This window comes from Physella acuta, unplaced genomic scaffold, assembly GCF_028476545.2.
Source record: "Physella acuta isolate Inbredline_101_S28 unplaced genomic scaffold, ASM2847654v3 ptg000366l, whole genome shotgun sequence".
Taxonomy (NCBI): Eukaryota; Metazoa; Mollusca; class Gastropoda; family Physidae; genus Physella; species Physella acuta.
Window position 1 is genome coordinate 52,891 of NW_026731885.1, and position 15,661 is coordinate 68,551.

At 37.2% G+C, this 15,661-nt stretch overlaps 1 protein-coding gene across 2 annotated transcripts in view; it reads left to right on the forward strand.

Annotated features, from left to right (window-relative positions):
* LOC131941575 (dynein axonemal heavy chain 2) overlaps nucleotides 1-15,661 on the forward strand; it is a 75,036-nt gene that overhangs the window by 9,045 nt on the left and 50,330 nt on the right. For both annotated transcript variants that reach the window (XM_059300885.1, XM_059300886.1), the window contains exons 16-34: nucleotides 1,476-1,555; nucleotides 1,750-1,896; nucleotides 4,012-4,174; nucleotides 4,331-4,459; nucleotides 4,718-4,884; nucleotides 5,910-6,018; nucleotides 6,555-6,686; nucleotides 6,950-7,071; nucleotides 10,621-10,710; nucleotides 10,973-11,173; nucleotides 11,595-11,751; nucleotides 11,919-12,008; nucleotides 12,492-12,740; nucleotides 13,127-13,288; nucleotides 13,475-13,597; nucleotides 13,906-14,043; nucleotides 14,674-14,756; nucleotides 14,895-15,075; nucleotides 15,170-15,308. In XM_059300885.1, the coding sequence (XP_059156868.1) occupies nucleotides 1,476-1,555; nucleotides 1,750-1,896; nucleotides 4,012-4,174; nucleotides 4,331-4,459; nucleotides 4,718-4,884; nucleotides 5,910-6,018; nucleotides 6,555-6,686; nucleotides 6,950-7,071; nucleotides 10,621-10,710; nucleotides 10,973-11,173; nucleotides 11,595-11,751; nucleotides 11,919-12,008; nucleotides 12,492-12,740; nucleotides 13,127-13,288; nucleotides 13,475-13,597; nucleotides 13,906-14,043; nucleotides 14,674-14,756; nucleotides 14,895-15,075; nucleotides 15,170-15,308 (2,662 nt within the window). The remainder of the gene's footprint in view (nucleotides 1-1,475; nucleotides 1,556-1,749; nucleotides 1,897-4,011; nucleotides 4,175-4,330; nucleotides 4,460-4,717; nucleotides 4,885-5,909; nucleotides 6,019-6,554; nucleotides 6,687-6,949; nucleotides 7,072-10,620; nucleotides 10,711-10,972; nucleotides 11,174-11,594; nucleotides 11,752-11,918; nucleotides 12,009-12,491; nucleotides 12,741-13,126; nucleotides 13,289-13,474; nucleotides 13,598-13,905; nucleotides 14,044-14,673; nucleotides 14,757-14,894; nucleotides 15,076-15,169; nucleotides 15,309-15,661) is intronic.

The following is a 15,661-nucleotide window of genomic DNA, read 5'->3' on the forward strand; positions in this document are numbered from 1 at the left end:
CAACAAACAATTTTTCCTTAGACAAAAAGATCTCCGCGGGCCGAATGAGAGAACTTCGCGGGCCGCATCCGGCCCGCGGGCCGTAGTTTGGAGACCCCTGATTTAGAGACTAATTTTAAATAATCTGTTTATAGTGGCTCAATATATACCAATAATATTTAAGAGTTGGTAATTTAATCAGTGAAATTAATTTATTCCTCCACCCCCTTTTTATGCTTTGATTTATATTATTGTAGTGGAGAATGCAGTCTTTCTATCTTCAGTGTAAATAACTTAATTTATGTGTGTATTTTCTCATTGCATCTCTCCCCAACAGGACAGTGTAAGTTATTTCCTTCTTGAATGTTGCTGTACTTTATCTGCTATATTTAGACACTTCACAATACACAAGCCAATACTATATTAACTAAACTAAACTTTTTTTTTTGTAAAATGTTCTAAATTATTTTTTACTTTGGTGTCATGTAGCTTACAAATTTCTTTATAAAAACTACTAACAAATTTTTGTAGCACCATTTATGCTATATATTTTACTTTTCACTGGCACACTATTAAAAATCACTTTTTAAAAATATATTTTTTTAATTGTCTGAAGGTTGGTAACATCAGAAGAATTTTTTGAAAACTTTTGCATTTGTTCACTGTCAATTCTTGATTAGTAGATGTAGTAAAAATATATTTACTAACAGAAGCATTTTAAAAAAATATATTTTATATATATATATATACATAATATTTGCAACACAAATAATAGCAGCACATACAATTTTAAGAATATAATCCACAGCACAAAATTCAACCTAACAATCAATTCAACCCAATGTTCATCGAAATAATCAATCAGACACATTAAATATCTTCATCTTTTCCCTTTTGTGTCCAGGACACATAGGGCAGCCACAGATAGCTCTTTCCACTTTTGCCAGTCTCTGGCTAGTATAACCAATACTAAATAGTATTCCACTGAGTAACCAACACAAAGTAATAATCAGCAGAATAATCAAAACAAGATCATATTCAATAGAATTATCAACATCACTCAGTATTATCTATGCACAACTATATTGTTGTAAACTTCTAATATAATTTATCTGTTACTGGCTTGAATCTTAACAGTAAATTTGTTAAAGATAATCTAAAAATACTTTTTTATGTAACCTCTGTTGTCACTTTTTGTTAAATCTCTCAAGGTTCAAAACCATGCCATTCTTTTTTTTTTTTTTTAAATGAGTTTAACTAAAGTATTGGCGCATAAAAAATTGCTGTAAAAGATATTCATGTTTAAGAATTAACATTCAAATGACTTTTGGATATGACATTGTCATTGCCTGTCACAAACAAATAGTATCTGAAATAACATCAGGTCATCTATTTGAATGTTTTTGTTGTCAAGTAAACTATTCACCTATCCTCTTCATTATTACTTTTTAAATCTTTTTTCCTAAATGATTTACACGTTGCTATTTTGAACACAGGAGCCTCAGAAACTTCTGGACTGCCCATTGCTGTGTCGTAGTCTTGAAAGACCACCCATGCTTGATCTTAATTTCAACAAGTGAGTTACCCTCCCCTGCAGATTGGTATCTACAATTCCACATTAACTACTTTTAAAATATGGCGTCTACTTTTGAAACACATCACAAAGCTTCTGAAAATATGTTTTAGAATTCTCAATTCATCCATGTCCAAGATTCTAAGAAGAAAGTCATGCTCTAATTTATTAACACTATTTAAAACGATCACTTGCAGGCACCTGCTGAAGATGTTTCAGGAGATCTACTACTGGGAGAGACTTGTCTTTGAAGCGCCACACTACGCCGTGGAGGTTTACACAAAGAAAGAAGATCTCCGCTACCTGAGGGAAAATGTCTTACTTGTTGTCAGGGATTACAATAGGTGACCTTGACCTTGATACTTGGGTTGTTGTTTTTTTTTGTATTGTTCTCTGCGAGTTCAATGGCTCATGTTAATATAAGTACAAATTTAACCTTCTATCTGCACAAGTGAAGGATCAGAAACACACTATTGTTGTAGTGCTAACTGGTCATAGTGTTTACACTTCTGACCTGAGGTAGGGTAGGTAAATCAGTGTCATGAGGAATGGTTCACTAGGGCACCACCTGGCTTAAACTCCTGTTGTACAAGGACTAAGTCCTGTATCTGTGTTTACCTCGGGTGTTTATATGACACTTTCTTTAAATGTCATCCAGTTTTCAGTAGTTCAGACATGCCTACCGTCACGGCAAAATCGGAACCGTCACGCTTTTTCACCTAAAAAAGTAATTTGTTCCGTCATTCCGATTTTGACTAAGTTTGTTCCGATTTTTTGAAAAAAAAAATTAATAAAGACAGGTAACAAAGTGAATTGAAAAAAGGCAGGGAAAAGCGATTATCTCTCTTTGGAATACGTTTCTGTTTCCTAGTTTACTTACAATATTTACAAGTATCATCTTATACTAGATCTAGCTAGTATATCTACTACTACTAGATCTAGAATTGTAACTAGATCTACTAGTAGATACTGAAATAGTGAACACTGATCTATCTTGTAAGTTGTAACTTAACTAGTAACTACTATTATGAAGAACTTAGTAAGAAGTAACTAGGACTTTTACTAGGTAGATCAAGGGTCTTTGCTCTTAACTTATATATTACATATGATGAAGCCTTCAGAATTTGTTATTCATATTAATATAGCCTAGAACATAGCAAGGCATAAATAATCAAATCAATAATGTTATGTCAAAGCTATGGTTTTTATTTGGGGGGGGGGGTGGTCTCAGGTTACTGGTTAACTTTTTAAAAAAATGTAAGCTGACATTAATAAGCAGTATTTAAATGTAGCCTATAGACCAGTTATATATGACTAGAAGCCTACTAATGTCATTAGAGTAATTTTTATTTAATTATTTTTATTTTTGATTTAGTAAAGTAGGGTCAGTGCATATGTTCCTCTTTTTGGCTACAAATTCCTTTTTTAGGCATAACTATTCCTACTTTTGGCTGAAAGGGGTAGGCATGTCTGGTAGTTAGATGTTCTCCAATGGTCAATACATTAGATGTTATAAGACAAACAGGATACTCGACTAATTGTGTTGGCTGCTATAAATTCTCCAATGGTCAATACATTAGATGTTATATGACAGGATACTAGACTAATTGTGTTGCCTGCCATAAATTCTCCAATGGTCAATACATTAGATGTTATATGACAAACCTGATACTAGACTCATTGTGTTGGCTGCCATAAATTCTCCAATGGTCAATACATTAGATGTTATATGACAAACAGGATACTAGACTCATTGTGTTGGCTGCCATAAATTCTCCAATGGTCAATACATTAGATGTTATATGACAAACAGGATACTAGGCTCATTGTGTTGGCTGCCATAAATTCTCCAATGGTCAATACATTAGATGTTATATGACAAACCTGATACTAGACTCATTGTGTTGGCTGCCATAAATTCTCCAATGGTCAATACATTAGATGTTATATGACAAACAGGATACTAGGCTCATTGTGTTGGCTGCCATAAATTCTCCAATGGTCAATACATTAGATGTTATATGACAAACAGGATACTAGGCTCATTGTGTTGACTGCCATAAATTCTCCAATGGTCAATACATTAGATGTTATATGACAAACAGGATACTAGACTCATTGTGTTGGCTGCCATAAATTCTCCAATGGTCAATACATTAGATGTTATATGACAAACAGGATACTAGGCTCATTGTGTTGACTGCCATAAATTCTCCAATGAAAGCTACAATTTGTTATGTGTGAAGCCTAATCTGTTTTTTAAAGGCTGACACCCTACGGGGTGGGAAAAAGGGGGAGGGTGATTTTTTTATTATAGAAGTTATATGAATAGAAAATGCATATTTATTCTCAGTGCTTTAATATTTGATTTCTGTAACTACATTATTATCCAAAAATGATGAAGTTCTGAAGGAGTAAAAAGATAACAAAATATTTGAATGGCATCAATTTCTTTATAGAATCCTCTCAGCTTTGTCCATGGAAGAGCGAGGTCTGTTTAAAGAGAGAATTCGTTTCTTAGACAAGCGAATTCACCCAGGCCTCACTAAATTAACATGGGCTTCAAAAGGCACTGTGGATTATTTCTTGCATGAATGCCGCACTCATTGTGGAAATATCCAGGTGAATTTTTTAATTAAGAATTAATTTTTTGTTCCTAATTTTTATGCCATTTAAATTTGACATGAAAATTTACTTTTAAAATTATTTGAAGTTGTCGCTTGTATTTTTGATCAAATTTCATTGAACTCATTAAAAATCTTCCAAATCTATTTTTAGTCAGTGGTGGATAGTTATAAGTTGGCCAATCAAAATGTTTCAAGTATGTGTGTCAAAATCAGTGAGTTACTTCTAGTCAAGATTGATTCCAAGGTGGTCTATGAGAACTTGCAGTTTGACGAGGATCAGGTAAATGATTCATCAGTAAATTAGGTGGTTTATTAGAACTTTTTAGTTTGATGAGGATCAGGTAAATGATTCATCAGTAAATTAGGTGGTTTATTAGAACTTTTTAGTTTGATGAGGATCAGGTAAAGGTTCATTTAAATAAAGTGGAAAAAAAAGTCCTCAATATAATACTGTATTATCATGCTTGCATATTTACTGGGAGGTTCGCCTTACTCATTCTATAAAGTATAAATGAAGGAATGCAATTTTTTTGTCTAGGCCAAGCACAGAGAGAACGTCCAGAAAAAGCTAAGAGAAGCACATGAATCTATTGTGTCCACACTACGCCAATCTTACGAGGTGTATAAAAATGACGGCCCTGAAGTCCAGCAACATTGGCTGAGATACACAGAAAAGATGGACAAAATGCTGGAAGAGGCTTTCAGGTGGGTCTAGCATCACTGATGTATGTACACACAACATCACTGACATGTACACACAACATCACTGATATGTACACACAACATCACTGATATATGTACACACAACATCACTGACATGTACACACAACATCACTGATATATGTACACACAACATCATTGACATATGTACACACAACATCACTGATATATGTACACACAACATCACTGACATGTACACACAACATCACTGATATATGTACATACAACATCATTGACATAGGTACACACAACATCACTGATATATGTACACACAACATCATTGACATATGTACACACAACATCACTGATATATGTACACACAACATCACTGACATGTACACACAACATCACTGATATATGTACACACAACATCACTGACATATGTACACACAACATCACTGATATATGTACACACAACATCACTGACATGTACACACAACATCACTGATATATGTACACCCAACATCACTGACATATGTACACACAACATCACTGACATGTACACACAACATCACTGACATAGGTACACCCAACATCACTGACATAGATACACCCAACATCACTGACATAGATTCACCCAACATCACTGACATATGTACACCCAACATCACTGACATAGATACACCCAACATCACTGACATAGATTCACCCAACATCACTGACATATGTACACACAACATCACTCACATAGATACAACCAACATCACTGATAAACACTATAGCCTTTATTTTATTTCTGCATACTTAAACCAGTGTTGGTTTAGACAAGTTACCCAAACCCCATCAATTGAATTATACAGTCCTTGTACAGTCACAGAAATATAGCTACTTACTTTAATAATAATAATAAGTGGTCCTTATTAGTTATCTATTTTTGCATAATTTATGTGAACTTTGGACCTAGGTTTTAACATTGAAACAGTGTTTACACCAATGTAGGTTGCTACATAAACATTGTGCTGTTATGAACATAGTAAACGAATGAAGTGAACATTGATATTTTCCTGCAGGCTGAATGTCAAATGGTCATTGCAAGAGTTGTCCAAAGCCATCAATGGAGACGGCAAGTCTGCCCCAAACCCCTTGTTTAGGGTCAGGGTTATTTTGGAAGGAGATAAGGTTAGTCTAAAACATCAAAAAGTGGTTTAGTGTTTAGTTTTAAAAAGTCATGAACAGATAAATATACAGATATCTGAATGGAGTCAGCTGTAGTATTTTCTAATTTAAAGTTATAGAATAATTGTAATGAGCCGGCCCGCGGCATAACATACGCCGCTATTTAGTTGTTTCTAATTTTCAATAATTCATAATTTGTGAATTCGACAGTACCAACGCTGACACTGAAAATATTTCTTTAAAACACTATAAGTAGCTCGTTAAGGACCATAAACCCCCCCCCCCCTTCCTTCCCTCCCCCCCTCCCCCCCCCCCCTACATTTATAATCGTTGGCTCTGCTTGTAAACATTTAGAGTGAACCCAGCTCACTAAAACCATGTAGGGGTGGGGAGGTAGGGAGAGCGTTTGCAGCTTGTTTTCTAACGGCTCGAAGAAGAGAATTATATATATAGATATACCCTTAATGAATTATCATATAAATTTTATTACCTGCATTTTATTTATTTTGTTGAATGTTATTCACTTTTTAAAAAATTAGGTTGAATTTTCTCCAACACTGATCCAACTGGCAACAATAGTTGGGGAAATAGGCAAAACACATGTCATCAAGGCCATTTCTGATTTCAAACGTCTGCCTGATCTGTTGACCAAAAAGAAGTCAGCTAAAGAGGTAATTTCAATGACTCAAATCTTTGTGTGTATGTACTTGATCTGAATATTTACCAGTACACATTCTAAACAATGTGCTTGATCTGAATATTTACCAGTACACATTCTAAACAATGTGCTTGATCTGAATATTTACCAGTACACATTCTAAACAATGTGCTTGATCTGAATATTTACCAGTACACATTCTAAACAATGTGCTTGATCTGAATATTTACCAGTACACATTCTAAACACTGTGCTTCATTCTGAATGTTTTCCCAGTCAATCAGTGAACTGGTAGCTAAAGATGAAGAGATCAAAAAAATTCTCAATGTTATCAACACTGGCATGCAGACCAATGCACAGAACCTTCAAAACTACCTCAGTACATGGGACTCATACAGGTAAACCCTAACCCAGACCCATAGACAGGTACATGGGACTCATACAGGTAAACCCTAACCCAGACCAATAGACAGGTACATGGGACTCATACAGGTAAACCCTAACCCAGGCCCATAGACAGGTACATGGGACTCATACAGGTAAACCCTGACCCAGACCCATAGACAAGTACATGGGACTCATACAGGTAAACCCTGACCCAGACCCATAGACAGGTACATGGGACTCATACAGGTAAACCCTAAGCCAGACCCATAGACAAGTAGACTCATACAGGTAAACCCTAACCCAGGCCCATAGACAGGTACATGGGGCTTTTACAGGTAAACCCTAACCCAGACCCATAGACAAGTAGACTCATACAGGTAAAACCTAACCCAGACCCATAGACAAGTAGACTCATACAGGTAAACCCTAACCCAGGCCCATAGACAGGTACATGGGGCTTTTACAGGTAAACCCTAACCCAGACCCATAGACAAGTAGACTCATACAGGTAAAACCTAACCCAGACCCATAGACAAGTAGACTCATACAGGTAAACCCTAACCCAGACCCATAGACAGGTACATGGGACTCATACAGGTAAACCCTAACCCAGACCCATAGACAAGTACATGGGACTCATACAGGTAAACCCTAACCCAGACCCATAGACAAGTAGACTCATACAGGTAAACCCTAACCCAGACCCATAGACAAGTACATAGGACTCATACAGGTAAACCCTGACCCAGACCCATAGACAGGTACATGGGACTCATACAGGTGAACCCTGACCCAGACCCATAGACAAGTAGACTCATACAGGTAAACCCAGACCCATAGACAAGTACATGGGACTCATACAGGTGAACCCTGACCCAGACCCATAGACAGGTACATGGGACTCATACAGGTAAACCCTAACCCATAGACAGGTACATGGGACTCATACAGGTAAACTCTAACCCAGACCCATAGACAGGTACATGGGACTCATACAGGTAAACCCTGACCCAGACCCATAGACAGGTACATGGGACTCATACAGGTAAACCCTAACCCAGACCCATAGACAGGTACATGGGACTCATACAGGTAAACCCTTACCCAGACCCATAGACAGGTACATGGGACTCATACAGGTAAACCCTAACCCAGACCCATAGACAGGTACATGGGACTCATACAGGTAAACCCTGACCCAGACCCATAGACAGGTACATGGGACTCATACAGGTAAACCCTAACCCAGACCCATAGACAAGTAGACTCATACAGGTAAACCCTAACCCAGGCCCATGCACAGGTACATGGGACTCATACAGGTGAACCCTAACCCAGACCCATAGACAAGTAGACTCATACAGGTAAACCCTGACCCAGACCCATAGACAGGTACATGGGACTCATACAGGTAAACCCTAACCCAGACCCATGCACAGGTACATGGGACTCATACAGGTGAACCCTAACCCAGACCCATAGACAAGTAGACTCATACAGGTAAACCCTAACCCAGACCCATGCACAGGTACATGGGACTCATACAGGTGAACCCTAACCCAGACCCATAGACAAGTAGACTCATACAGGTAAACCCTGACCCAGACCCATAGACAAATAGACTCATACAGGTAAACCCTAACCCAGACCCATAGACAAGTAGACTCATACAGGTAAACCCTGACCCAGACCCATAGACAAGTAGACTCATACAGGTAAACCCTAACCCAGACCCATAGACAAGTAGACTCATACAGGTAAACCCTAACCCAGGCCCATAGACAGGTACATGGGACTCATACAGGTAAACCCTAACCCAGACCCATAGACAGGTACATGGGACTCATACAGGTGAACCCTGACCCAGACCCATAGACAGGTACATGGGACTCATACAGGTAAACCCTGACCCAGACCCATAGACAGGTACATGGGACTCATACAGGTAAACCCTGACCCAGACCCATAGACAGGTACATGGGACTCATACAGGTAAACCCTGACCCAGACCCATAGACAGGTACATGGGACTCATACAGGTAAACCCTGACCCAGACCCATAGACAGGTACATGGGACTCTTACAGGTAAACCCTGACCCAGACCCATAGACAGGTACATGGGACTCATACAGGTAAACCCTGACCCAGACCCATAGACAAGTACATGGGACTCATACAGGTAAACCCTGACCCAGACCCATAGACAAGTAGACTCATACAGGTAAACCCTGACCCAGACCCATAGACAAGTAGACTCATACAGGTAAACCCTAACCCAGACCCATAGACAAGTAGACTCATACAGGTAAACCCTAACCCAGGCCCATAGACAGGTACATGGGACTCATACAGGTAAACCCTAACCCAGACCCATAGACAGGTACATGGGACTCATACAGGTGAACCCTGACCCAGACCCATAGACAGGTACATGGGACTCATACAGGTAAACCCTGACCCAGACCCATAGACAGGTACATGGGACTCTTACAGGTAAACCCTGACCCAGACCCATAGACAGGTACATGGGACTCATACAGGTAAACCCTGACCCAGACCCATAGACAAGTACATGGGACTCATACAGGTAAACCCTGACCCAGACCCATAGACAAGTAGACTCATACAGGTAAACCCTGACCCAGACCCATAGACAAGTAGACTCATACAGGTAAACCCTAACCCAGGCCCATAGACAAGTACATGGGACTCATACAGGTAAACCCTAACCCATAGACAGGTACATGGGACTCATACAGGTGAACCCTAACCCAGACCCATAGACAAGTACATGGGACTCATACAGGTAAACCCTAACCCAGACCCATAGACAAGTACATGGGACTCATACAGGTAAACCCTAACCCAGACCCATAGACAAGTACATGGGACTCATACAGGTAAACCCTAACCCAGACCCATAGACAAGTACATGGGACTCATACAGGTAAACCCTAACCCAGACCCATAGACAAGTACATGGGACTCATACAGGTAAACCCTAACCCAGACCCATAGACAAGTAGACTCATACAGGTAAACCCTAACCCAGACCCATAGACAAGTACATGGGACTCATACAGGTAAACCCTAACCCAGACCCATAGACAGGTACATGGGACTCATACAGGTAAACCCTAACCCAGACCCATAGACAGGTACATGGGACTCATACAGGTGAACCCTAACCCAGACCCATAGACAGGTACATGGGACTCATACAGGTGAACCCTAACCCAGACCCATAGACAGGTACATGGGACTCATACAGGTAAACCCTGACCCAGACCCATAGACAAGTACATGGGACTCATACAGGTAAACCCTAACCCAGACCCATAGACAAGTACATGGGACTCATACAGGTAAACCCTGACCCATAGACAGGTACATGGGACTCATACAGGTGAACCCTGAATTTTTAATTGATGTATAAATAATCTCTGAGACCCTGGATAATTTTAGGACAAGCTAAATGTGCCCCTGCTAATTAGTTTTACGTCTAGGGAAATAATTAACTTCATATTTCAACCAATTGTATACAACTGTTATTTTACAGAGAAATTTGGGAAATTCAGAAAGATGCATTTATTAGACGCTATCAAAAACTGAATCCTCAAAACTCTTCATTTGATGCTGATATAGCTAGGTAAATCAAGTTTGTAATTTTTATTTTATAAATTTTAAACAAGACAAGATTTCAAATTTTTATAGGTTTCATAATCTTATAAATCTGTATTTCAAATATTTGTATACCATTTCTTGTAACAATGAGATAACCTAAACAAGACAAGATTTCAAATTTTTATAGATTTTATAATTTTATAAATCTGTATTTCAAATATTTGTATACCATTTCTTGTAACAATGAGATAACCAGCTACACTTGACCTTGGCTGTTTTGTCTACAGATATAATGAAGTGGCCAACAATGTTCAAACACAGGAGACAATTCTAAACATTCAGTTTGCACTCTTAGACTGCTCTCCCCTGAAATATGCCATACTCAGTCACTGCCAAGAGTGGCAGAATAAGTTTACAACCTTGCTGATGGAAATAGCTACAGCCACCCTGCAGGAAATCACCAAATATCTATCAGACAACAGCGTCAGGTCAGACTTTACATTCACTCAATTAAACACACACAAATCTAAATAAAGAATAACCAAGTATAGCGTCAGGTCAGACTTTACATTCACTCAATTAAACAAACACAAGCCTAGCTAAGTGATAATGATAATTCTCTTATATTTTCTAATTTTTATTTATTGTTTTAGTTTTCATTTGGTATAGGCCTACTTTTCTTTTCTTAAAACCTTACAATTTAAAAATCGATTCATATTAAAACACTGATATGCTGAAGAGAAACTACCCTAATCCTAAATCTAACGATTTCTCATTAGTAATTTCATTCAGAATCTGAACTAATCTGCATATGTAAAAAAAAATCATTGTCTAACAATAGCCCTGTATGTTTTTATAAGAAGTTCAACTAAGTTGATGAAGTAGTCACTAATTTTAAACTGCTGACAGAGTGGCCCAACCACCACAGACCCTGGATGAGCTGGGAGACAGCCTTGCTTTATGGGACAAACTGAGTTCTGAGGTGCCTGTGACGGAGCAGAAGTTTGCTCCCCTGCAGGAGCAGTTTGTCATCCTGGAGAAATACGAAGTGGTCATTCACAAAGATGTGAGTTTCACATGGGTCACTTTCTTCACCTGGCCAACATTTTATTTGGTTTACATTTATTCACTTTATAGTTTTCTTTTGTTTCTTTTCCAGTGTTTGTTTTTAATTGTGTACTTCTGTTTACTGGTTGCTAACTAGATGTTGATGTTCATGTCTTATGGAATTAGGTGGCCCAGTTGCTGCAGCAGTTGCCTACCCAGTGGGATGAGTTCAAACAGACCCTGACAGATTCTGAGACCATGCTCAAGAAACACAAGGTAGGAATGACTGACTCATCTGTTGTAAATCTCATCTCAAAACATTTAATAGTTTAATAGCTGGATGCTCTAGGAACTACTGACTGAACTGTCTTTTTACAATTTAGTAGCTGGATCCTACTATGCTCATAACAAGCCTCTGTCTAGGACATTCCCCCCTCCCCAAGCCATTACTTCTGGTCAATTACTACCCCCTTTCTCTTCCCTACCCCCCCCCCCCCATATGCTGCATGCTGAACCCTGACCCTAACCCCAAAACTCAACCATAAACCTATAGCTAAACCTAAAACCAACATAATCTTAACCCCAACTCTAAACCTACATCTGGCCCTATCACTAGCCCTAACCCTACCATCCATAAAAGGCTCCCATGAGGCCATGTGATACATTTGACTGCATATTGTGCTCTCCACCTGATTAACTCATACAAATGTACATGACTAAACTTATTTAGTTTCTTGCTAACTAAAATTATTTTTAAAGGAACGGTTCAAAGCTGGCCTGCTTTCACAAGCTGAAGAGTTCAAGAAACAAGCAGCAGAGCTAATGAAGGAGTTTGAGACTAGTGGGCCCTTCACATCCACCATTAAAACTGATGATGCCCTGAGTGCTATTGCTAATGTTTATGCTGCCATGGATGCCCTTAAGGAGCAGGAACAAGTGATCAGACGTGGGCTCAACATCTTCAAGATTGAGCAGCCCCCATCCAAGGACATTGGAGCTTTAGAGAAGGTACAATTTTTTTTTTTTTAGACATTGGAGCTTTAGAGAAGGTACAATTTTTTTTTTTTAGACATTGGAGCTTTAGAGAAGGTACAAATTTTTTTTAAAAGTTTGATTGTTTTAACAACCTAAATAAAAAAATGTAATGGATCAAAACATTTGCGTGAATTAAATAAACAGCCATTAGGAAATTACATATTATACTGATGAAGTGGCCAACAATGTTCAAACAGGAGACAATTCTAAACATTCAGGTTGTGCTTTTAGACTGCTCTCCCCTGAAATATGTTTTGTTTTAGTAGATTTGAAAGTTGTTTGTGAAAAATTTAAACAAAGGCTTTAAAATGTGTTAGTTAGAATTTTTTAAAAACCTATGTTGACCTGTATCTGACTAGGATCTAGAGAACATCAAGGCCGTGTGGGAACTGACCAAAGAATGGGAAACCAACTGGGATACTTGGAAGTCTGGGAAATTTTCAGACCTGGAAACATCAGAGATGGAGAACAACTCGGTCAACTTGTTCAAACAGCTGGCCAAGTACAGCAGGGCACTCAAGGTACGCAGTTTCAGAACTCTTCTCCTTATAAGTTTAAGTAGGCAGATTTAAATTTGTAAGCTTCTGTCTTGTTTTCTCAACATTGCCATATTTTGTTTGCCTAGACTTTTGTTTTGACAATGCCATATTTTGTTTGCCTATACTTTTGTTTTGTTTTGACATTGCCATATTTTGTTTGCCAATTAGGAAAAGAACTGGGAGATTGTGGAGACCAGTAAAAATAAAGTGGATCAGTTCAAGAGGACAATGCCACTCATCTCAGACCTCAAGAACAAGGCCATGCGGCCCAGACACTGGAAACAAATACAGGTCACTTTTTTTCTGTTGCTTCAAACTAGAATGTCAGCAACTTTCATTTGCTGGTCACTTAACATATATTTATTTTAAAAACCTAAACAATTTGTATAAAAAACCTAAACAATTTATATAAAAAACCTAAACAATTTGTATAAGAAACCTAAACAATTTGTATAAAAAACCTAAACAATTTATATAAAAAACCCAAACAATTTGTATAAAAAACCTAAATAATTTGTATAAAAAACCTAAACAATTTGTATAAAAAACTAAAAAATTAGCAGAAATACCCTTGAACAATTTTTTAAAAAAATTTCCAGGTGGAAATGCATCGCACTTTTGATCCAGATGCAGATGACTTCACCCTGGAGAAAATTATTGAATTTGGCTTTGATCAGTACGCTGAGCAGATCAATGAGATTTCTGGTGCAGCAACCAAAGAGTTAACTATTGAACAGGTACAAATCATTCTTTGTTTTCTTCTTCTTCAGTTTTAGGTACAAATCATTCTTTGTTTTCTTCTTCTTGAGTTTTAGGTACAAATTATTCTTTGTTTTCTTCTTCTCCAGTTTTAGGTACAAATCATTCTTTGTTTTCTTCTTCTTGAGTTTTAGGTACAAATTATTCTTTGTTTTCTTCTTCTCCAGTTTTAGGTACAAATCATTCTTTGTTTTCTTCTTCTTGAGTTTTAGGTACAAATTATTCTTTGTTTTCTTCTTCTCCAGTTTTAGGTACAAATCATTCTTTGTTCTTCTTCTTCTCCAGCCTTTAAAATTTATAATGAATATAATTTCTTAGCCAGCATGTATTCAAACCATAAACTTATTCCATTTCTGATTCAGTTTTATCAAAATCATAAACTTATTCCAATTTATACGTAGTATATCAAAATCATAAATTATTCCAATTTAAACATAGTTATATTTAAATCATAAACTTTATCCAATTTAGATCAAACTTCATCAAAATCATAAACATATTCCATTTCAATTATCAAAAATAATATAATTGATTTAAAAAAAAGAAAAATAAGTACCAGTTTTTGTTATAGAATATATCAATAAATTAGTACATTTTTAACTCCCCAGGGACTTGCTAATATTAAAGAAATTTGGCAAATGAGAGAATTTGATATAGGGCCTTATAAAGACAAAGGCCATTACAAAATCAGGTAAGCATAAGGTCAAATGTCATTTGATTGTTAAAGAAAAATAGGAAGTTGATGCTTGTATTGTAAAAAATAATATTGAGTTACAGAAGTGATCAATAATTTTAAAATGATATTTCGGCTCTCATTCTCACACTTCAGGACAACTGAGGAGATTTTCCAAAACTTGGAGGACAATCAAGTCCAGTTGTCTACCATGAAAGCCTCAAGGTTTGTCAAAGCCTTTGAGAAAGAGGTGGACTACTGGGAGAGAACTCTGTCTCACATCATGGAGACGACAGAGATGCTGTTGACAGTCCAGCGCCAGTGGATGTACTTGGAGGTAGCATCACACTTCACATCACTGTGATAATTAGACAATAAGGAATACAGTCATGTGCTAGAAACAAGTTTAATATGGTGTGAATTAATTCCAGAATATTTTCCTGGGTGAGGACATCAGAAAACAGTTGCCCAGAGAATCCGCAGAGTTTGATGCCATCAACAAGACATGGAAAGAAATCATGACGCGACTTTTCAACACAAAAAATGCCCAGAAGGGAACACATTATCCAGGTTTGTTTTTTATTTTATTTTTAACTACAGGCAAATTCATCATCATCTTACAAATTTTGACTGCTTTAAAGATAATTCTTCAACACCTTTCTTAATGTCCCTCCCATGTCATCTACCTAAAAAAAAGTTTACCTATTTATATTCTACATTTTCTAATACATTGGCTAGTCTGTTTTCAGAACACTTTACCTATAACATTATAGGAGAAAATTGTTTAATAAAATATATCATTAACCAATGCCCATAAATGGTTGTTTTGGTGTTGTATTATTTTTAATTGTCTACTCCTTAAATAATTAAAATTCAGAGACAAACTTTAAGCTAAAGATTAGAAATATATTTCATAAAATATT